Source organism: Oncorhynchus nerka, linkage group LG14 (assembly GCF_034236695.1).
Source record: "Oncorhynchus nerka isolate Pitt River linkage group LG14, Oner_Uvic_2.0, whole genome shotgun sequence".
Taxonomy (NCBI): Eukaryota; Metazoa; Chordata; class Actinopteri; order Salmoniformes; family Salmonidae; genus Oncorhynchus; species Oncorhynchus nerka.
The window spans coordinates 61,603,857-61,628,959 of NC_088409.1; the positions used below are offsets into that span (position 1 = coordinate 61,603,857).

Here is a 25,103-nt window from a genome sequence, read left to right on the forward strand (position 1 = left end):
AGAGCATGCGCAGACCAGCTGGCCGGTGTGTTTACGGACATATTCAATCAATCCCTATACCAGTCTGCTGTTCCCACATGCTTCAAGAGGGCCACCATTGTTCCTGTTCCCAAGAAAGCTAAGGTAACTGAGCTAAACGACTACCGCCCCGTAGCACTCACTTCCGTCATCATGAAGTGCTTTGAGAGACTAGTCAAGGACCATATCACCTCCACCCTACCTGACACCCTAGACCCACTCCAATTTGCTTACCGCCCAAATAGGTCCACAGACGATGCAATCTCAACCACACTGCACACTGCCCTAACCCACCTGGACAAGAGGAATACCTATGTGAGAATGCTGTTCATCGACTACAGCTCGGCATTCAATACCATAGTACCCTCCAAGCTCGTCATCAAGCTCGAGACCCTGGGTCTCGACCTCGCCCTGTGCAACTGGGTACAGGACTTCCTGACGGGCCGCCCACAGGTGGTGAGGGTAGGCAACAACATCTCCTCCCCGCTGATCCTCAACACGGGGGCCCCACAAGGGTGCGTTCTGAGCCCTCTCCTGTACTCCCTGTTCACCCACGACTGCGTGGCCATGCACGCCTCCAACTCAATCATCAAGTTTGCGGACGACACAACAGTGGTAGGCTTGATTACCAACAACGACGAGACGGCCTACAGGGAAGAGGTGAGGGCCCTCGGAGTGTGGTGTCAGGAAAATAACCTCACACTCAACGTCAACAAAACTAAGGAGATGATTGTGGACTTCAGGAAACAGCAGAGGGAACACCCCCCTATCCACATCGATGGATCAGTAGTGGAGAGGGTAGCAAGTTTTAAGTTCCTTGGCATACACATCACAGACAAACTGAATTGGTCCACTCACACTGACAGCGTCGTGAAGAAGGCGCAGCAGCGCCTCTTCAACCTCAGGAGGCTGAAGAAATTCGGCTTGTCACCAAAAGCACTCACAAACTTCTACAGATGCACAATCGAGAGCATCCTGGCGGGCTGTATCACCGCCTGGTACGGCAACTGCTCCGCCCTCAACCGTAAGGCTCTCCAGAGGGTAGTGAGGTCTGCACAACGCATCACCGGGGGCAAACTACCTGCCCTCCAGGACACCTACACCACCCGATGTTACAGGAAGGCCATAAAGATCATCAAGGACATCAACCACCCAAACCACTGCCTGTTCACCCCGCTATCATCCAGAAGGCGAGGTCAGTACAGGTGCATCAAAGCTGGGACCGAGAGACTGAAAAACAGCTTCTATCTCAAGGCCATCAGACTGTTAAACAGCAATCACTAACATTGAGTGGCTGCTGCCAACACACTGTCATTGACACTGACCCAACTCCAGCCACTTTAATAATGGGAATTGATGGGAAATGATGTAAATATATCACTAGCCACTTTAAACAATGCTACCTTATATAATGTTACTTACCCTACACTATTCATCTCATATGCATATGTATATACTGTACTCTAGATCATCGACTGCATTCTTATGTCACTAGCCACTTTAACTATGCCACTTTGTTTACTTTGTCTACATACTCATCTCATATGTATATACTGTACTCGATACCATCTACTGTATGCTGCTCTGTACCATCACTCATTCATATATCCTTATGTACATATTCCTTATCCCCTTACACTGTGTATAAGACAGTAGTTTTGGAATTGTTAGTTAGATTACTTGTTGGTTATCACTGCATTGTCGGAACTAGAAGCACAAGCATTTCGCTACACTCGCATTAACATCTGCTAACCATGTGTATGTGACAAATAAAATTTGATTTGATTTGATGTTTTCAATGAGGAGACTCTCAGATAGCAAATGTTCAGTTTTTCCTGAAAGATTATTTGTTTAGGACAAATCGCTCCGTTTTCTGCGTCACGTTTAGCTACGGAAAAAAACCTGTATCCAGGATTGTGTAAATCTATCCGCAAGCTCATTAGCATAACACAACGTTAACTATTCATGAAAATCGCAAATGAAATGAAATTCATCTATTTGCTCTCAAGCTTAGCCTTTTGTTAACCCTTTCACACGTACCATCACACGGGTGTGATCGTTCTACAGTGGTCCCTGAAGCGTACGATCACACCCGTGTGTTTAGAACACTCGTTTAGAATGTTCCTTTAGAACGGCAGTTTCGAATGACGCAACAATCAGCGTTTGAGCTGGCCACACTTTTTCAGAAACTATTTACACAAACACAGTCCTTACAAAGTTATGTCCAGAATGTCAGCAGTTTATTTTTGGATGCATTGTTCAGATATTCACAGAAGTAAATATAGCATAAAACAATCATCCTAACCGGAAAAATGTAGGCTACATTTGTCCTAGCGCTGACGAAAGATTGACCCAACACAAGCAGTCATATTTTCTAACTCTCGGCTGACGTAAACTACAATATGAATGAGCTAATAGCAATTACTATATATAATTAATCACATCACGGGTGAGCTCACCATTGATCGAAATAACTAGGTAAAACACTTCATAGAAATCGAAAGTAATCCGACGATTAGTTTCAGCGTGCAGCCATGCATTTTTTCCTCACAGAAACCGAAGATAATAAGAGAAGACGAGATGAGTTTGGTCTGTTTGTAGTATGCATGTTGAAGGGGTGTGTCATCTACCGTCGTTCACATCCCACCATTAACTTCCGGAAGTCCTCAAAAATTTGTGAACTCTTACTCACCTCATTTTGTTGTAACATCTTTGGTCAAACAGACGTGAATCCCAGAATGCATTGTATGTCAACAAACATGGCTACACAGCTGGAATTAGCTTAGCTCATCATAATCAGTACAACCTTCAAAAAGTATTTTACACACAATATGTGCCCATTACAATCTGTGCAAGAATCGGAATGCATGAGTTGTCACCTAGAATTGAAAACACGTGAATAAAATCGTAAATACACAAATAATTACCACACAAAACATTTTCTGATAGTGATTTATTGATACAAGTGGCGCGTGCCGGCAGTCAACCACGTAACCTCCCACTCTGCGCCATTCAGTGTTGTTGTTTATGTATGTAGCTAGTGAGCTAAACTGTAGCATTTAACAATGTCTTTCAAAAGGAGACAACTCACAAATGTGGAAATTCTGGAGATTTTTTAAAATTCTGACAATGAGTCTGAGTATGAAAGTCAGGAATCAGATTCTGACAGTGACAGTGAGGAGCTGCCCCTCAACCTTGTAGCCATTGAGAACCCTGAATCTAAATTTCCCTTGTCAACTGAGGAAGTACCAGGTCCCTTTGAAGATGCTGGTGGTGATGGAGGCAGGCCGACAGTGGATGAAGTACAGGAGTTCTGTGGTAGCTGGAAGGCCACCAGTCATTTCACCCCACCTGGCCCTGCTGTCTGCTTTGACGAGTCCCAGTCTGGAGTGCAACGCCCCTTGCCATTTCCAACTGAGGCAGAGTGCTTCAAGTTGTTTCTCACAGAGGAGCTGGTGGGAGAGATAGTTGAGGAGACCAATCGCTATGCCTTAGAGCTACAGGAGAAGAGAGAGCCAGGAGTGAGGGGGAAACTCGCTAAATGGGTGACAACCACAATTAGTGAAATGTATACCTTCCTGGTGACAGTCCTTCTCATGGGAATAGTAAAGAAGAACTCCCTAAGAGAATACTGGAGCACAGATCCTATGTTTGCAACTCCCTTCTTTGCCTCCCTCTTTTCCCAAGATCGCTTCCTAGTTCTTCTGCGATGCCTGCATTTTGTCAACAATGCTACTGCCATCCTAAGTGACCCGTTATACAAAATAAGAAATGTTCTTATCAGCCTGACATCAGCATTTGGTCGGGTCTTTGTGCCATACAAGGACCTATGCATTGATGAGTCCCTGATGTTATGGAAAGGTAGGCTGGCGTTCCGTCAATATATTCCCTCCAAAAGGCACAGGTTTGGAGTCAAGTTCTTTGTCATGTGCGACGTGAAGACAGGATTTGTCCAGGATATTATAGTTTACACAGGGTCCACCACTGACATCAAACATTATGATGGGCTTGGGGTGTCAGGGTCCGTGGTGATGACCATGCTGGCTCCTCATCTCGGCAAGGGACACACTTTGTACGTGGACAATTGGTACAGCAGTCCCACACTCTTCCAGCATCTGCTCTCCAACAGCACAGGGGCATGTGGCACAGTCAGGTCGAACAGGAAGGGGATGCCGGCATTCGGATGCAGGAAGATGCAGAGAGGGGAGGTGGAGTTCCAAGAGAACGGTCAACAGCTGGCAGTAAAGTGGCATGACAAGCGAGACGTCCATGTCCTCTCCACTGTCCATACAGCAACCATGTCGGCCACAGGGAAGGTGGACCACCTGACCGGAGAGAGAAAGATCAAACCAGATTGTGTGCTTGATTATAACCTCAAAATGGGGGCCGTGGATAAGGCAGACATGATAAACAGCTTTGTGGAATGCACACGGAAAACGAACAAGTGGTATAAGAAGATATTTTTCCATCTGATCGACACTGCTGTCCTCAACGGCAGCATAGTTCACCGCCAACTAACAGGTGAGATGATTACTGAACAAGGTATTTTTGTAATTGGATGTACAGTTCACATACAAATCCATTATGCAATTATAGTGACAATATCTCACCCACCTCCCCACTGCCTCATCATCCTCTAACTTTCCTCATCCTCCCCACTCCCTCATAGGTAAAGTAATTACCTACCAAAAATACAGAGAGAACCTCATGAGAGAGCTGCTGGAGGAGCACCACACCCCTCGGCGCCCATCCACTGGGGGTCGTCCTGCTGTAGACAATCCCCTACGCCTCACTGCACGACATTTTCCCTGCAAAGTCCCTCAAACTGCTTCTCAAGGTAGTCGCACACGGAGGCATTGCAAAGTCTGCCTGTCTGGCGCCAGGAGAAGTAAGCAGAGGAAGATGACAAAATACATGTGTCTAGCTTGTGATACACCTCTATGTATTTCACCATGCTTTGAGGAGTATCACATACTCAAGCATTATTGAGCACATCTGCAGCAATAGGTGACTGACTGACCTGACATGTGACTTGACAGGTGACCAGCCATGATACTATGCCTTAGAGATGGGGGTGGAAATGCAGTTGTTGTTCAGTCACTGCATGGATATTAAATATGGGTTACGCATATTCAGTTTTTTGTCCTCTAGTAAAACAAGTTGTTGAAATAACTACCAGTACTGCAATAAAATAGATGAATATTACATATTGGCATGCGTTTTCTTGCTGTGTTTTCATCCAGTACAACTGTTAAGGAGTGTACGTTAGCATACAAAAGCTGTCCTCATTCTTATGCTCCAAAGATGTCCAGCTTCAGTTATGATATTGGCAAATAATGTTTCTGAAAGTACAGAATAAAGAGGAATTATTCATTAGAATACAATATAAGGATATAGCAATAAAACAATACTACAAAGAAGTAACATAATAAACACTGCTATAAAAAAAATAGTTTATTGCATTGACAAAATCACAGATTTGAGTTATAACAGTAAGAAACTAACTTTTGAGCTCCACAAGGGGGCAAGGCAGGGCAGAACAGAGCTATGCTGAATAGACCAAATAAACAAACCATGGTCATATTTTTTATTTATTTAACTAGGCAAGTAATGTAAGAACAAATTATTATTTACAATGATGGCCTACACCGGCCAAACTCGGACAACGCTGGGCCAATTGTGCGCTGCACTATGGGACTCCCAATCACAGCCAGGTGTGATACAGCCTGGATTTGAACCAGGGTGTCTGTAGTGCCATAGACCGCTGCGCCACTTGGGAGTCATAAGGCCAGGGTAGCTTCAAAATACAACACAAGCTAATAGTTTTCTGACGCAACTAGCATTGTTTTACAGAGCTAATAGAATAATGTAGCTAGGTAAGCATGATTGACAATAACACCATAAAGGTTATAAAATGTGTAACGTTACCTCACGTGTCCGCAGTTATAAGGAATATATTATGATCTACAGCTACAGCAGAAACGGCATACGGAAACTATTATTATAACTATTATAACGTAATAAGGCACTTACTTTGATGGAAACGCAGCCTGGATTTGAACCAGGGAGTCTGTAGTGACACCTCTAGTACTGATGTGCTGTGCCTTTGACCGCTGCACCACTTGAGAGTCATAAGGCCATGGTAGCTTCAAAATGCAACACAAGATAATACTTCTCTGACGCATTTAGCATTGTTTTACAGAGCTAATAGAAGAATGTGGCTACATAAGCACGATTGACTATAACATCATAAAGGTTATAAAATGAGTAACGTTACCTCACGTTTCCGCGGTGATAAAGAATATACACAAATATATTATGCTCTATACATACAGTACGCTACAATAGAAATGTGGAATAGAAAATGTGAACACGTGTGCAGATCCTGTTCTGACGGGAGATGAGCAAATGTCTGCAGACGTGAACTGCACAAACAATTGGGAAGTGCTTGGGGAATTTTGTCCCTGTCAGAAATGTCCCAAAAATGTAATTATCCGCAAAAGTAAAAATGACTATTTTTATGTGAATGAATGAGGAGGCGGAACACACCTAAATTCAAACTGTTTTTAGAAAATAAAAACTTGTTTGAAAATCATTTTAAATTGAAGTTAAAACAACTTATAAATATAAACAGGCTGCGTGCTTTAGTTTGAGGGCAGCGCGGATAAAATGTACTGTTACGTATCAATCACATTCTGGAATGGAGAGAACATTCTAACATCACGTGCATAAAAAAACTCACGCTGGGGCGACCGTTAGAGATATTTGGAACTCACGCATGAAAGGGTTAACAACACTGTCATCTCAGATTTTCAAAATATGCTTTTGAACCATAGCTAAACAAGCATTTGTGTAACAGTATTGATAGCCTAGCATAGGATTATGCCTCTATTTCAGCATGCAACATTTTCCACAAAAAACAGAAAAGCATTCAAATAAAATAATTTACCTTTGAAGAACTTTGGATGTTTTCAATGAGGAGACTCTCAGATAGCAAATGTTCAGTTTTTCCTGAAAGATTATTTGTTTAGGACAAATCGCTCCGTTTTCTGCATCACGTTTAGCTTCGAAAAAAAACCTGTATCCAGGATTGTGTAAATCTATCCGCAAGAATTCAAATAAAATAATTTACCTTTGAAGAACTTAAGATGTTTTCAATGAGGAGACTCTGTTAGATAGCAAATGTTCCGTTTTTACAAAAAAATATTATTTGTGTCGACTAATCGCTCTGTTTTGTTCATCACGTTTGGGTAAGGAAAAAAATTAATAATAAGTCATTAAAACGCGAACTTTTTTCCAAATTAACTCCATAATATCGACAGAAACATGGCAAACCGATGTTTAGAATCAATCCTCAAGGTGTTTTTCACATATCTATCGACGATAAAATCCATCGTGGCAGTTTACTTTCTCTTCTGAAGAAATGGAACGCGCATGGACCTACAGATTACGCAATAATTTCGACACAGGACACCGGGCGGGACACCAGGTAAATGTAGTCTCTTATGGTCAATCTTCCAATGATATGCCTACAAACACGTCACAATGCTGCAGACAATGGGGGGAAACGACAGAAAGCGCAGGCTCATTCCTGGCGCATTCACAGCCATATAAGGAGACATTGGAACACAGCGCCTTCAGAATCTGGGGCATTTCCTGTATGAAACTTCATCTTGGTTTCGCCTGTAGCATTAGTTCTGGGGCACTCACAGATAATATCTTTGCAGTTTTGGAAACGTCAGAGTTTTGTCTTTCCAAGGCTGTCAATTTCATGTATAGTCGAGCATCTTTTCGTGACAAAATATCTTGTTTAAAACGGGAACGTTTTTTATCCAAAAATTAAAAGAGCGCCCCCTATCTCGAAGAGGTTAAGGTGTCTTTACTTTTACTCAAGTATGACACATTTTTCCACTACTACTCCAGGCAAAATGTAATGCAAAACCTTTGTTGTATCCAATGTTTCTGTTGTGAACTTTTTCTACAATAGGATTGTGTTCACATGGAAATAGTTGGATTGAAACTTGGTTACAGAGTGCATCTCAAGTTTCACATTTTGTCATATGCACAAGTTTCCCAACAATATAGTCATCAATATGAGTAGTACAAATATTATACTCTATAGTAAAGTAGAAAAAACACATGAGACATAGAAATAAGAAGAACACAGGAAAGGAAGTAAGCTAAACACAGTACAGGGTCAGTTCCAGGTTCAGTGCCAATACCATATTTACAATGTGCAGGGATAATGGAGTGGTAGAGGTTGATATGTTTAATGGAAAAGTGACTAGGTCTCAGGATATATGATCAACAGAGTAGCGGCAGCGTATATGATGATCTTATCTGAGTGTGTATGCGTGTGTGTAGAGTCAGTATGAATGTGTGTGTGTGTGTGAGCAAATTAGGTTTGTGTGTGTGCTGGAGTGTCAATGTGAGTGTGTGTGAGTGATTGTGTAGAGTCCTGTGATTGTGCATAGTGTCAGTGCAAACATTTAAATTAAATTAAATGGTCAATGCAGATAGTCTGTGTAGCCATTTTGTTAGCTATTCATACATCTGGTTTTGTATCACGCATAATTGGTAAGGGTTCAAATCCAATGCAGACCTTTTTTTTTACATCAGTATCAAATCATTTCTGGGTAACAATTAAGTTACCTACTGTAATAGTTTTCTGTTTTCAGGACTGAGGAGGTGCGGGACTGAGACAGGTAATGGCGGACTGAACATAGTAATGTAGAGCACCTCGAGATAAAAACATAATATTCAATATCGGCAAGTTAGACTAAAATATTAGCACTACACAATCTGGTGGGTGATAACCTTCAATCTGGATAATAACACAAAACAAATCTTAAGGCTAGAGATATTTATTGACAAATATTATGAAAACAAGCAACAGCCAAACCTGACGGAAAGTAAAACGGGAACCGATTTCAAAACGAAAACGTGACTCTACAGACACAGACAATTTAATATTTTCACCACCCGGAATGGTAAAGGTTGAAACCGATCTGTTAAAATCAATAAATGACAAACTAGATATACTTGAATTAGTCAGTAAGGATATAAAAGAATTGAAGGCAAGCCTCGAGATGAGTGATGAAAAAGCAGAAGGAAACAATGGAGAAGGAAACAAACAAGCTAAAAGTGAGAGTCAATAGGATTGAAACTGAAGTGAATGAACTTAAAAAGGAGAAGACCGTTCTGAGAGAAGAACTTGACAGAGACTAGATCCATGAGAGAGAAGCTGGTACTTACAGGGATCCAAGAGAAAGAAGGAGAAGTTCCTGAATCTGTAGTTCAAGAGTTCCTCCTTACAGTGCTTCAGATCCCACGGGAAGCTATCAACAAAACTCAACTCGGACATGTACACCGCTTCAGACAGAGAGGTATGAACGCCCAATCGTTGCCAAATTTCCTTCATTTAAAGATAAAATAATGGTTAAAAGCCTAGGTAAAAAACTTGCTGGGACTAAAATGATCATGAATGACCAGTTCCCGAAGGAAATTGCAGAACGGTGTAAAGTTCTGTATCCAATTTTCAAGGAAAATAGATTAAAAGGGAAACGAGTAGCTCTCGTTGTCGATAAACTATATATTGATAACCAATTGTTCAGAGACACAAAGGCTACTCCAAAAATTACAAAGTTCTTACTGACGAGGAAAATAATGAAACACAATTCTAGCCCGGTTACTGATTGTAATAATACAATAAAAAATAGAGCTTTTCTATATATATTCAAATATAACTAATTGGAACACAAAAGCACTAATTCAACATGGTGAAGATAAAAACTCAGTAAACAGAAGGCACAGTATGTGTGGATGGTGTGGTGTGTGTTTTTTTATGTTTGGGAAAGTGTGGCGTTGAGTGAGAAAGGAAATGTTATATCCCAGAGCCAATGTATTGCTGTGAGCAGGAGTGTGAGAGAGCTTTCAATGTTGCTCAGATGATGGATATACTTTTTATAATGAATTCTATGTCTTATTTATTTATTGTCCTATCATAGTGGAACTGTTTTAAAATGAACTATACATTTGATTTATTTATTGTCCTATCATAGTGGAACTGTTTTAAAATAAACTATACATTTGATTTATTTACTGTCCTATCATAGTGGAACTGTTTTAAAATAAACTATACATTTGATTTATTTATTGTCCTATCATGGGGAACTGTTTTAAAATAAACTATACATTTGATTTATTTATTGTCCTATCATGGGGAACTGTTTTAAAATAAACTATACATTTGATTTATTTACTGTCCTATCATGGGGAACTACATTTTTTAAATAAATTATATATCATATTTTTAAATTTCATGGTACAGCTATGTAGACACTCAAATATCATGTTACTTTTTAATGGTATGTTTACAAACATATATTTTGATAAATAGAATTGAAAGTAGTGTCTGATTATTGTAAGTGGTGAAATAAGTGTAGCCAGTTAAAACTATAATAGTTTAGCAGATAATAAGAAAAGACGATCAGTAATTACCTGGCTAATAGAATAGGAATATAATATCTACTGTTTACAGGAAACTCATTCAACAATTTTAGATGAAGTTTTGCGGAAAAAGAACAGAAACATTAACAGTAATTTTGATCCAAATGTATAAATTGTCCAAACAGACCATCAAGGTAGATGGATTATTTTAAATATATCATTGGACAATAAACATATATGGCTTATTAACCTATAAGGTCCAAATAATGATGATGAAAGCTTCTTTGAAAATATATATACGAATTTAGCAACTCTAAAAGCAAAACTAGACTCTATTATTATGGTGGGAGATTTTAATACGGTCTTAAATACCTCTATGGACCGGAAAGAAAATCACACTACAATCTATCACCCTCAGGCACTTAAAGAAAATCATGAATGTCATGGATATATTGGAATTAGTGGATATATGGAGACTTAAATACCCTGACCTAGTGAGATATACATGGCGGAGGCTTAATCAAGCTAGTCAAATCAAATCAAATGTATTTATATAGCCCTTCGTACATCAGCTGATATCTCAAAGTGCTGTACAGAAACCCAGCCTAAAACCCCAAACAGCAAGCAATGCAGGTGTAGAAGCACGGTGGCTGGGAAAAACTCCCTAGAAAGGCCAAAACCTAGGAAGAAACCTAGAGAGGAACCAGGCTATGTTGTTTTATTTCTTTACCTACCTATTGTTCACATAATACCTTTTTTGCACTATTGGTCAGAGCCTGTAAGTAAGCATTTCACTGTAAGATCTACACCTGTTGTATTCAGCACACGTGACAAATAAACTGATTTGATTTGATGCAATTAAAGCCTTTAAGGCTGGGAAAACTCCAGGGCTGGATGGCATACCAGTGGAAGTATACAAAACTTTTTTTGATATACTCAGAGTACCATTATTAGCAAGCTTTAACCACTCCTATATAAATGGTAGATTATCAGACATGCAACAAGAAGGTCTGATATCATTATTATTGAAACAGGACCCAAGTGGTATACGTAAAGATCCAGTCCATTAAAAAAAAATTGGAGACCTCTTACACTTCAGTGATGTGATGCAAAAATCCTAGCAAAATGCTTTGCGCATAGACTTTTAAAAAGTATTGTCAGATATTATTCATTCTAATCAGACAGGTTTTTTACATGGCGGATACATTGGAGATAATATAAGACAAGTATTGGAAACAATAGAATACTATGAAATATCGGGGACACCAGGCCTGGTTTTCAAAGCTGGTTTTAAAAAGGCTTTTGATAAAGTATGACTGGTTTATATATAAATTCCTAGAATATTTAAATTTTGGGGAATCTCTTATAAAATGGGTTAAAGTTATGTGTAGTAACCCTAGGTGTAAAATAGTAAATAATGGCTACATCTCAGAAAGTTTTAAACTATCTAGAGGAGTAAAACAAGGTTGTCCACTATCGGCATATCTATTTATTATTGCCATTGCCAAATGTTAGCTGTTAAAAGTAGATCATAAAATACTATTAAGGGATTAGAAATCTCTGGCTTAAAAACTAAGGTATCATTGTACGCTGATGATTCATGTTTTCTTTTAAAACCACAATTAGAATCTCTCCACAGCTTCATAGAGGACTTTTGCTATCCTCTCTGGATTAAAACCAAATTATGATAAGTGTATTGGATCACAATTTTTTTTTTAAATGTACATTACTGTGTAGTTTACCAATTAAATGGTCTGACGGAAATGTGGACATACTCAGTATACAAATCCCAAAAGAAAGAAATGATCTCACTCCAATACATTTTTATATAAAGTTAGCAAAATATATAAGATCTTGCTACCATGGAAAGGAAAATACCTGTCTATTTGTGGAAAAATCACCCTGATTAACTCTTTAGTCATATCACAGTTTACCTATTTGGTTATAGTTTTGCCTACACCTAGTGACCTGCTTTTTAAATTATATGAACAAAAAATATTCCATTTTATTTGGAATGGGAAGCCAGACAAAATTAATAGGGCCTATTTATATAACAAATATAAATTCAGAGGGCAGAGATAATTAAATATTAAACCATTAGACCTATCACTAAAGGCATCAGTCATACAAAAGTTATACTTAAATCCAATCTGTTTAATTTGGAAATTGGTAGGAATGTCTCATCCTATGTTCAAAAATGGCCTTTTTCCCTTTATTCAGATTACACCTGCTTATTTTCGGCTGTTTGAAAAGGAAATCATCTCCAAAATATTGTTATTTTTTAAACAAGCCTTAGAAAGTTAGTTGCAATTTAAGTTAAATCCACCTGAAAAGACAGAACAAATAATACAACAAATATTGTGGTTAAACTCATATACTAATTGATTAAAAAAACATATTTTTCGAAGAAATATATATATTTTTTAAAGTATAATCTTTGTGAATGATATCATAAATAGGACTGGTTGAGTTATATCACACATGCAGCTAACACAGACATATGGAAATGTCTGCTCTACCCAAAATTACATCCAACTAATTGCAGCATTACCACAAAAATGGAAGAGGCAGGTAGAAGGGGGGAAAAGTAAGGAACTTGTATGTCGGCCCTGTATTAAAGAACATAAATGGTTAAAGAAAAGTGTGAACATATACCAATTTCATTTAAGGACCAAAAAACTGACAGCTGTGCCATATAAATTGCAAAATAGTTGGAAAGAGATTTTCGATGTACCCATTCCATGGCACATGGTTTATGAATTGATACGCAAAACAAAGCCAGATTCAAAACTTCAAATTTTTCAATTTAAATTACTATACAAAATTCTTTAAACCAATATAATATTATTTTTATGGGGGATACAATCTTCCCAGCCTGCAGATTTTGCTGTGAGGAGGCAGAGTCATTAGATCATTTATTTTGGTATTGTCCATATGTAGCTCGTTTTTGGTCACAGGTCCAGGAATGACTGATGAGTTGCAACATTTGCCTAGAACTAACCCTGCAGATAGCAATACTGGGTGATTTGAAAAGCCATAGTCAATCAATCAATAATATAATAATTATTTTAGCAAACATTTTTATTTTTAATTTACAATTTGTAGAAGCTATGAGAATAGAAAGGTTCAGTACTTTTGTCAAGCAGCACAGTTGAAAAATATATGGCAAATAGAAATCCAAAATGGATGGTGTTGAGAGATGGGAGGGGTTGAATGGAGCTGAAGGATGGGACTAATAACAAGATAACCAATGTAAAATATACAGGGTCCTTAAAATGTATATAGGTTCAGAAATGTTGTGAAATAACACAGTTACAAATATAAATCAAACTGGATGGACATCAGAAATAGAGGAAGGAATAAAAACAAACCAAATATAACTTTTGTAAAATAGATTGTGTCTTTAAAATGTGTAAACTGAAGGTAGAAGCCTAAGTGTTATTGTTTATTAGTTTACTCCAATTGGGGGAAGGGTGGAAGGGTTTGTGGAGAATAATTAAGGTATATTCTAAAAAAATAAGTATGTATGTCTATATTGGTATGTGTATGTATATGGATCTATATACTGTATTTACCCCACAAAATATATGGGGGATTGGAAATGATGCAGACAATTACTTTGGTGGAAGCAACAATCTTTCCTCAATGCTAAGCTGATCCACCCCTTAAGAAAAAATAAATAAATAAAATAGGTTTACATTAAAATGGTCAAAAAATATATAAATAATAATAAGCTTTTTAGAAATAAACACATTTTCAAGCAAGCATTTTGCTAGTGCTGTCTGGGAGCAGTCTGAGTGGCGTGGGAAGGGACCAGAGCGGAGGAGCCTAGTGGGAGGGATATGTAACCTGAAAACTAGCTTTTATTCGCAATTGGGTTTGGAACTCTCCTTGTTATTGGTCAACAGTATACTAACTTTTTTAAACTGGGTGATTCGAGTCCTGAATGCTGATTGGCTGAAAGCCATTTTATAAAATACCGTATACCACGGGAATGACAAAACATTTATTTTTGCTGCTCTAATTACGTTGCTGACCAGTTTATAATAGCAATGAGGCAACTTGGGGGTTTGTGGTATATGGCCAATATACTGTTATATGGCTACGGGCTGTATTCAGGCACTCCGCGTTGCGTCGTACTTAAGAACAGCCCTTAGCTGTGGTATATTGGCCACATACCACACCCTCTCTGGTATTATTGCTTAAATACCGCCTTGTGGTGTCACGAGGCAAGCCGAAACTAAACCCATGCAAAGCCTGCTAAATAGAAGATCCTATGTAGATTGTATTTTCAACCAGCAACTGTCAGGAAAATACACTGATCATATTTTTTCACACTTTTACACTGTTAGTTTCATCAGCCGTTGTACAAAGAATGTTCACTGCACTGGCATTTAAAGTATTCAAGTTAATGGACTAATGAATCAGAGTACTGGCTACTGGTTACCCTGTTTGTAATTTACACTGCACTCAGTTCTAATCCTTTAGTAGAGCCAGTGTGCATGCACAGGGTGTCCAGATTATGACTAAAATTGACCCTCCTAAACTGAGTACTGAATGTGTTTGGCCATGACAGCTAAAATGAGATTAGCTCCAGACATCCAAGCAGCAAAGCTGATCTTTCCTTGCAGTTTGCAGGAGAAAACTACTGTTAAGAAATTCTGCAAACTCACCCCTGTGAAGCAATCTCTCAGAAAGCTTACATTGAAACACAACTTTGAAGTGTTTTGACATTTTTCTAACAGCCCTGTTTAGAATTCAAGGAGACTAATACTAACGTGTTGGTCAAAAAGGTATTTGGAAAATAGGTCAATTAAATGATGTGTGTATTCTTGTGTTTTTGTTGGGATTATTCAATACATGGTAATTCTATTGAGTTCAGCATGATTAAGGTCATGAAGAATTCTGTTTTAGTGTTAATTTTAAGACAGGTATAGGATATCAATATAACCTTCCTGGTGAGCAGGCTAACTGTACAAGATTATACCAAGATCTCAGGGATTCATAGGAAATATCAAGGTCTCCTGAAACATGCTCTGAGTAATTGAATGACTTGTTTTGTATTTTCTGTTGGTGTATGTTTGTGTCTAGATGGATGTTTTCGTGGGATGTTTACCTCGACATACATAGCTGTGTAGCTAGGCAGATTTGTTGGCAGTAACTTCGTACCTTGGGTGTAGTAATGTACCCACGCCTGTCTGATCCATTATACTGTTCCACGTCTCCACCACTGATAAACACTGGAGTGGAGCAGACGGAGCCAGATGACCGTTTATAATGGAGGAAATTAACATTAAATCACCTGATAATAAGAAATTATATAGCCTTTACTTTTTACACCAAGCATTCCCTTGTGTTAATTACACTTAGTTATGCTGATTCAGGACACTGGGAATGTTCTCGTCAATTAAGGAAACTACTGCCTACAGATATCTATACAGAGAAGAGAGAGACATTGTTAATGCATATTTTACTCAGTGAAATAAATGTTTTTTGGAACATGTGCATGTGGGCATCATTTTCAACAGTGTATAACCACTGGCATTCTGTTTTACTCTCCAGAATAGAAAAGATGTTGTTCATGTAATCTTGCAGTCCCACTTTATATTAAGTGAAGTGTACACCATGTATTTACATTGTTACTTTATAGGCATGTACATTGTCATTACAGTGAAGCTATTGCTATATAGTCCTTACAACTGTAGTACTCCTCACCCTAATATGATTGTCCACATTAGAAAACGATCTCCATTGTGACTCTTTTAGTTCATTTTTTTAAATATGAGCAATATGTACAAGATGTTCATTATGTTGGCATTTACTCAGTAACATTTACAACATTTTCCCATAACAGCATGGTCCACTTAACCACCACAGACCTACTAATACCTACCACCAAATTGGGGTTGATTTGTTGTCAGTGAAACTTCCCAGAAACTTTTGCAGTTTACTCACATTGTGATATTTTGGAGGCATATCTGAAATAGACCTGTGATGTAAGTGAGGCATCTCACTTGTCCCTTTACTTTGTGACACTTCAAACTCACTTTTATTGTATCCAGCCAGAGGAGAAATCTCTCTCCTCCAGGATTCAGTCCTTGGCTAGCCTAAAGATTCAGACCTTACGGTCTTGCTGTAATTGCCACTTCCCTGTAAGGTCTGAATGACAGACTGCCGTGATCAGGACACCACAGAGCCAGTGCAAGATATGGCTCAGAAAAAGTACCTCAATCCAGTGATGGGAGAGGGCGCTGTGCTCCTAATTATCCCATTATTCAAAATGATCGGTCGCGTCATGCCATTGTTATGAAAATTCTCAGGCTGCCCTCTGCCAGCGGCGCTATAGTGGTGCCTAAAAGTCATGATAAGTCCAGTCATTCTAGACGGAGTCTAACGAGTGTTTAGTTTAAAATACACTATAGTGTCCTGGAAATACGATGACATTGCTAAAGTAGGCGAATATGTAGTAGGAAACAACTTTGCCATCATTATCATGTCATCAAATTCCTTCTTTAGACAAATGGCAAAGTTGTCATTAGCTAGCAAAGTTCATCAAAAGTAGCTGGCAACGATAACATGAGCTGGCTAAAATCTGGTGGTCTCTCAATCTTAGCTAGCTAGCTAACGTTATACTGCATCTAGTCAATCTGGCAACATCATAGTGATGACAAAAGGTTTTCTTACTAATTATTTGCCTACTTTTGAAATGTCATTGTATTGCCAAGCCACTATAATTGCCCTTTGTATTTTACGTCTTCATCAGCGCTCAATGACAATGCATCAGTCCAGAGCGAACGTTCAAAATAATATTTTTATGAAATGTGCCAACCATGAATAGCATTAGTTAGCCTAGAATGCTGACGAAAATGGCAGTTGAGCAGTCCATCCACAGACAGACTGGCCTATATTTCACATTTCAACAATGACAATGCTTTACCTGTCCTTTACCTAGCCCCATTGCAACCCTCTAGCCATCAAGTTCTAGTTTGTTCTTGGGTCCTGTGATGATGTTTTGAGTCCTGACTTGACATCTACACTCAACTCATTTAGTAGTTTCTTGCTAATCCTCCATTGCTATTGATTTATGCAAATGTCTTAGATAAGCACACAGATATCAAATGAAGATTCAACTTAACTCTTAAACACCTCACGCTTTTGTCAACAGCCTATATGATGTGATCCTCCAACAGTTGTGACGCTTCTTAAAATGCGGGCTTGCACGGAGTTATCATTACCATTTAAGGAGTTTAATACTCCACCTCATCTCACATTTGCTGCTTCGGCTTCCTGTTGCACTCTGAATCGATCTCATGGTCCATCCCCTTATTGACAACGTTTTGACCTGGTCAAGCTGCACCCCCTTATCAGATCTTTCCGAGACTTGAACAAGACCTCTCTGCTCCCCAGAGGCCCTGATCTTAGATATCTTTAGTGTCCAACAGGCTCAGTGGCCGATGTACTAATCTTTTCTTTTGCTACATAATCAGTAAAAATGGCTGTAAAAATGGCCTCTAGCTCTCCAGGCTGCTTGTTAGGGCTACTTGTCAACGGCGTTACGCACAGAATGACACTCACCTGGACTCCATCACCTCCTTGATTACCTGCCCTTTATATGTCACTCGCTTTGGTTTCTTCTCCAGTCTTTGTGTGTCATGTTTTGTTCATTTATGTATTAAATGTATTCACTCCCTGAACTTGCTTCCCGACTCTCAGCGTACATCATTACACTTGCTATCATTGTAAACTACAGTTGATGTTCAAGGTGGGCTTGAAACAGTGTGTGTTTCCTAACCATCTGTTTAATATTTCCAACAGGAATGCATTATAACCTGAGACAAGTTTATCAACAGATATATAGAAACCCATCACTCATAAATCACAGCAGAACAGGCTTCTGCCCACTTTCCCCTTTTGTTCACCACAATTACATATCAAGACGTTTCAAAATTACTCGCAGTATTTACTATTTTGCCACATCAATTTTGGTTCAAGAGGCGTTTGGCCTTGGTATTCCGTTATATTGACTTCCACTGCATTGGATTTAACTGTGAATTGACTTTGCAGTAAATCACAGTGCCAGGGTTGCATTAAACAGGTTCATATGGGGGGGGAACTGTTAACTAGAGGAAAGACACATCTAATCAGAGCTGTGGCTGCCAGGGACAGACGACTACAGTGTCCAGTCACAGGGACCAGACCGATCAGAGCAGTAACTATCAACACCAACATTAGCTGGAGAATTTTAATCAGCACTTCCCACTCTTTATGGCAGCGGTTTATCTGAGGTGACAGGTGTTATTCTGTTCACGTGGAAGTCGTTATTGAGGCTGTCGCCATGCTTACTGCACTCCAGAGGGCACTCAAAGTGAAGTCACAGCTAGAACCACAGTTCATAAGCCTCATCTGTGGCATTAGAGTCTGTGTGTGCATGTGCGTGTGCGTGCAGGGTTCTGGTTGGTTGGCTGGCTGGCTGGTACTGGAAGGAATACAATCACACAGACACCATGCATGCCTCTTCCACACAGGTATCACTATACTCCCCAAAACCTCTCACCTTCCAACCTTGTTTTTCAAAAAGTGTAGCTATAAAATATATAATAATATTATCAAGTGAGGGACATATAAACAGAAATGGTAAACAAATGAGATGATACAGTATTTCATCATTAATGTCAGACAATCCTTAGTGTGTCAGTTTCAGAATGTCTTTTAACAATTCGCCATTAATCGCCCAGTATTCATTTGACTAGTGTCTTGATACAGTCATTGCATTCCGTTGTGGATCTGTGCCTGACGTGATTATTTCACCATGTCAGCTTGTGCTTAATGCAGTCTGGTACCTTAGGATCTTAAGGGGTCAAATGTTTTACTTCTTTTTCTCCCCAATTTTGTGGTATCCAATTGGTAGTTACAGTCTTGTCTCATTGCTGCAACTCCCGTATGGACCCGGGAGAGGCGAAGGTCGAGAGCCATGCGTCCACCGAAACAAAACCCAGACAAGCTCTACTGCTTCTTGAAATGAATGACCTTGGCTTACAGGTCATTCATTTGGACTTACAGTAATTTGAGAGACATGGTGTAATAAGTGGTTTGCTGCTCCCTTCCTTTTCACTGGTTGCCTGGTGGAAAGTTCTGGATGGAAGGAGATGAGAACGGTGATTGTGCAATTGCAACATACTATTTGTTTTAGACACCAAATCGTTTTTCCTATGATGTTGGAGAGTATCTTTTGTGAATACCTTTCCTCTCCCCTCTCCCCGTCTCTCCCGCTCCCTCCCTTCTCTCTCCCTCCTTCTCTCTCTTTTCCTTCCCTCTCTTTAACAGTCTCAGGACACTGTTTTTAGTGGTATTTTGCTTCTCTCTGTGGCAGTGATAGGTGGATTTATTTAGTGGGAGTTGTAATTTGCACTCTCTCCTCTCTCTCCTCTTTCTTTAGTGGATGCTACAGAGTGGGTTATTATGGGGAGTTTCTCCTCCATCCTCCATACCGCTCGGCTAGTGTTGCCCTGAGGACATTTCAGCATCCCCTCCCAGACATTCTAAGCCAATAATCCATTGTTAACAGACAGATGCCCAGAGATGCCCTGATTACAGATGGGCTAAAGATGGCACTGACTTTTATATGGAGAGTCACAACAGGGGCCATTTAAATCAGGGACTGTGACGAATATTGATACTCTAGTTGTGCAATATTTAGCATTAAATCAGGCTTATTTGTTTTCAATTAGTCATACTAATGTGAGACAGATGTGAAATGTATAATGCCTGCAACCAATATGCAGAAGTTCTTTCAACTAAAAATACAAATATCATGTTTTCAGAGCTGTATATTTACTTCTGTGAGACTGGGTTTATTTCTTCAAGCCTTTTCATAAATTGTCTGGACCTACGACAGAATATCACTTTGTCCAAAGTATGGCTTCTGTTAAGCACTATTAACCTATTGATTTACTCTCATTTGAGCAGTGAAATAGTTACGATTTTTTCCAAATGACCTTACTTGTTGTATCCAAAGTAAAAAACTGTGATTACACCCACTCTACTATGACTTACTGTCTGATAGGTAGAACATTTGATATTCTGGATAAGAGCGTCTGCTAAATGACTTAAATGTAAATGTAAATGATATTTGTCAGCTGTCTCTGTGAACCATGAATGTTTCTAGTCACATGTGTATCCTTGCATGTCCTAGACCAGTGGTTCCCAAACCTTTTACAGTGCCGTACCCCTTCAAACATTCTACCTCCAGCTGCGTACCCACTCTAGCACCAGGGTCAGCGCACTCTCAAATGTTGTGTTTTGCCATCATTGTAAGCCTGCCACACAAACACTATACAATACATGTCTTAAGCATAAGAATGAGTGTGAGTTTATGTCACAACCCGGCGTGTGGGAAGTGACAAAGAGCTCTTATAGGACCAGGGCACAAATAATAATATAATAATAATCAATAATTGTTCTCTTTACTTAGCCATCTTACATATAAAACCTTATTTGTTTATCAAAAATTGTGAATAAATCACAACAGGTTAATGAGAAAGGTCTGCTTGAACGGATGCACATATTTCTGCAATGTTGGGTTGGATTGGAGAGAGTCTCAGTCTTAAATCATTTCCCACACACAGTCTGTGCCTGTATTTAGTTTTCATGCTAGTGAGGGCCGAGAATCCACTCAAATCAAATCAAATCAAATGTTATTTGTCACATACACATGGTTAGCAGATGTTAATGCGAGCGTAGCGAAATGCTTGTGCTTCTAGTTCTGACAATGCAGTAATAACCAACAAGTAATCTAACTAACAATTCCAAAACTACTACCTTATACACACAAGTGTAAGGGGATAAAGAATATGTACATAAAGATATATGAATGAGTGATGGTACAGAGCGGCATAGGCAAGATACAGTAGATGGTATCGAGTACAGTATATACATATAAGATGAGTATGTAAACAAAGTGGCTAGTGATACATGTATTACATAAAGATGCAGTAGATGATATAGAGTACAGTATATACGTATACATATGAGATGAATAATGTAGGGTATGTACACATTATATTAGGTAGCATTGTTTAAAGTGGCTAGTGATATATTTTACATCAATTCCCATCAATTCCCATTATTAAAGTGGCTGGAGTTGAGTCAGTGTGTTGACAGCAGCCACTCAATATTAGTGGTGGCCTTGAGATAGAAGCTGTTTTTTCAGTCTCTCGGTCCCAGCTTTGATGCACCTGTACTGACCTCGCCTTCTAGATGATAGCGGGGTGAACAGGCAGTGGCTCGGGTGGTTGTTGTCCTTGATGATCTTTATGGCCTTCCTGTGACATCGGGTGGTGTAGGTGTCCTGGAGGGCAGGTAGTTTGCCCCCGGTGATGCGTTGTGCAGACCTCACTACCCTTTGGAGAGCCTTACGGTTGTGGGCGGAGCAGTTGCCGTACCAGGCGGTGATACAGCCCGCCAGGATGCTCTCGATTGTGCATCTGTAGAAGTTTGTGAGTGCTTTTGGTGACAAGCCGAATTTCTTCAGCCTCCTGAGGTTGAAGAGGCGCTGCTGCGCCTTCTTCACGATGCTGTCTGTGTGGGTGGACCAATTCAGTTTGTCTGTGATGTGTACGCCGAGGAATTTAAAACTTACTACCCTCTCCACTACTGTTCCCTCTGCTGTTTCCTGAAGTCCTCTCACATAGGTACGTGATTACAAAGGGTATCAGTGTCTTAACAGCGCGATTTGCCAAGGCAGGATACTCTGAGCGCAGCCCTATTCAGAAATCTGCCATTGGCTTCTGATTAAATTCAATTTTCCCAGAACCGCTTGTTGCAGTAACTGTTAATGTGATTGGATGTTTATTATTTGATGAGGCTACCTGTATTTGACATTGTGTTGTTATTTCGCTGAACACTAGATGGTTTAATTCAAATTTGGCAGTGAAATGAGGCTACTCAGGTGAGAAAAAAACATCACCCAAATGTATAGCCCCCGTTGGAAAATATAAGCTGACTGTTTGAAAATGTATATCACATTTTTATTTGGCGTACCCCCGACGGCATTGCGAATACCTCAGTTTGGAAATAGCCATCCTAGACAGTGTCAAGATATAATACATACAAATATACACAGTTTAAATAGGGAGAAACAAGCAAAATGTGAAAACAAAAAGAACACCATACAAATGAAAAGGGAAAAAACTAAACAGATTAATAACAAATATGTTTCAGTAGTTCCAAATTAAATCGGTCTATTCAAATGTCATTCTCAAAGGCTACCAATCCTGAGCCACATAGGAAAACAGAAAAAAGACAGAGCAGGTTAATGCTCTCTCCCATCCGCAAGACCAAACACTGTTGTTAAATTAGCTCTTACAAGTGGGAGACCAATTGACCAGAGTTTCAGACTTGGCCCCACACAGTCTGGCACCGGATCATTCCAAGTACATAAGCAACCAAAATCTGCAAAGGGTTCAAACCAACTCTTCAGAATAGTTTTTTTGTCTGCTGTTACAATCCAACCCTCTCTTGATAAGATAAGGAAATGCTGGGGCTACAAGCTAGCAGGAGGAGGGATAGACAAACAGGTAGGATCCTGCCAAGAATAGTATTTCAAATATTAACATGAACCCAAAGAGAAAGTACACAGCTCCAAAACATATGCACCTCAGATTGGGTGCAGCCAATCAATAAACCACTATCCACAAGCTTCATCTTGAGCTTTTGCCCTGGGGTCAAAATTAATAAATTGACTGGCGAGGCTCTTAGAAAAGTCAGAAATATTGCCCCATCTTGTGGTCTTATCCCATTCAAACCATGCACTTTGTAGGTCCTACTCCCAGACCTCCATAGCAGGTAGATGTTGCACACCATTACGGCTTTTCCTGGACATGAAAATGATTCAATAAGATTTTAAGTTATACTTTATTAGTCCACACGAGATGGAAATTTGTCTTCTGCTATTATCCAACCCCCCGATACACACACACACACACACTTACACAAATTATGTTGGAGAGGCTGAAGCAGAGCACTATTAAACCTAACCACTGACCCACAAGAGTGTGTAAAGCACAAATGGAACGGGGGAGGGTCACTATGGGGCAGTGGCAGTTGGTAGGACGCTACATTTTTTTAATGAGCATGGCCAGAGCAGGTTCTATTACAGCATATAGGATGACTGTCGTTTATATTCCATTCACCCAGCTCAATGTACATCGATAGGTTTAGCCTACTACATGATACACACATTTTCCCTATACCCATCAGGAGGTTTCTACAACCTAGTCTATGAGTAAAAGTTTACTACATAGGTGCACAGGTCGAGAGAAAAATCGGAGTAATCAAGGTGACAGACCGTGACACATTCAATACTGCCTTGCACACTTTTGCCTGCATCTAGCTGATCTAGGGTGTAAGCAGTTTAGCAGTTATACCGTTGGGCACCTATGGCAATAAATTAATAAAACCAGAAGCTTACCTTGACTTGGAAGAGTTCCAGTGTTGAATAACCATAGCCAGCTAGTTAACATAGCATCCTTCTTTGTTTGAGAAGACTAAACTAGCTAGCTGCATTCGCTAGCTAAGTGAAAGTGAACATACAATACAATAAAATATAGCTATCTCTCTCTCTTTCTTTCTCTCTCTCTTGCTTCTCCTTAATTTTTTAATAAATACATTTGTTCAAAACTGTTCAAATGTTGTCTTTCTCTCTCTCTTTGAGTCAACTACTCACCACATTTTATTCACTGCAGTGCTAACTAGCTGTAGCTTATGCTTTCACTACTAGATTCATTCTCTGATCCTTTGATTGGGCGGGCATGTCAGTTCATGCTGCAAGAGCTCTGATAGGTTAGAGGACGTCCTCCGGTAGTTGTTTGGTGATGTGAATATATAATAATATAATATAATAACTTTTTCATTTTTTGTAATTTTATGAAATTCACTGGCTAGGATGGTCCTCCCCTTCCTCCTCTGTGGAGCGTCCACTGACACACACACACACACACACACACACACACACACACACACACACACACACACACACACACACACACACACACACACACACTGCTGCTACTGTCTATTATCTATACTGTTGCCTAGTTACTTTAACCCTACATATATGTACATAACTACCTCAATTACCTCGCATCCCAGCACATCGACTCGGTACTGGCAGACTCGACAGCCTTGGTTTCTCAAATTATTGCATCGCCTGGTTTACCAACTACTTCTCTGATAGAGTTCAGTGTGTCAAATCAGAGGGCCTGTTTTCCGGACCTCTGGCAGTCTCTATGGGGGTGCCACAGGGCTCAATCCTCGGGCCGACTCTCTTCTCTGTATACATCAATGATGTTGCTCTTGCTGCTGGTGATTCTCTGGTACACCTCTACGCAGACGACACCATTCTGTATACTTCTGGCCCCTCTTTGGACACTGTGTTAACTAACCTCCAGACGAGCTTCAATGCCATACAGCTCTCCTTCCGTGGCCTCCAAATGCTCTTAAACGCAGGGGAAACTAAATGCATGCTATTCAACCGATCCCTGCCCGCACCTGCTCACCCGTCCAGCATCACTACTCTGGACAACTCTGACTTAGAATACGTGGACAACTACAAATACCTAGTTGTCTGGTTAGACTGT

The 25,103-nt window shown here is 39.7% G+C and overlaps 1 protein-coding gene and 1 long non-coding RNA gene across 3 annotated transcripts; one reads left to right on the plus strand and one right to left on the minus strand.

Moving 5' to 3' along the window:
- Positions 1-2,954: 2,954 nt before the first annotated feature.
- On the minus strand, positions 2,955-6,384 carry LOC135559666 (uncharacterized). Of its 2 annotated transcripts, none has more exons than XR_010458507.1 (4): positions 6,296-6,384; positions 6,052-6,164; positions 4,705-5,360; positions 2,955-4,343 (listed from the first exon to the last, which is right to left on the minus strand). It is a non-coding gene; the product is annotated as an uncharacterized LOC135559666 (long non-coding RNA). The 2 variants fall into 2 exon arrangements; XR_010458506.1 differs by lacking the exon at positions 6,296-6,384 and having other exon boundaries at positions 4,705-4,887; positions 5,039-5,360; positions 6,052-6,140.
- On the plus strand, positions 3,585-5,227 carry LOC135559665 (piggyBac transposable element-derived protein 4-like). Its single transcript, XM_065000238.1, has 2 exons — positions 3,585-4,539; positions 4,688-5,227. The coding sequence occupies exons 1-2, from the start codon at positions 3,585-3,587 to the stop codon at positions 5,005-5,007; spliced, it is 1,275 nt and encodes a 424-aa protein (XP_064856310.1). The 3' UTR covers positions 5,008-5,227.
- Positions 6,385-25,103: the final 18,719 nt, after the last annotated feature.

Bases quoted from the DNA above. Each gene is read 5' to 3' on its own strand.
- LOC135559665 (XM_065000238.1), top strand. From the start codon at position 3,585: ATGTATACCTTCCTGGTGACAGTCCTTCTCATGGGAATAGTAAAGAAG. The intron at 4,540-4,687 runs GTGAGATGATTA...ACTCCCTCATAG, and splicing joins AGTTCACCGCCAACTAACAG to GTAAAGTAATTACCTACCAA.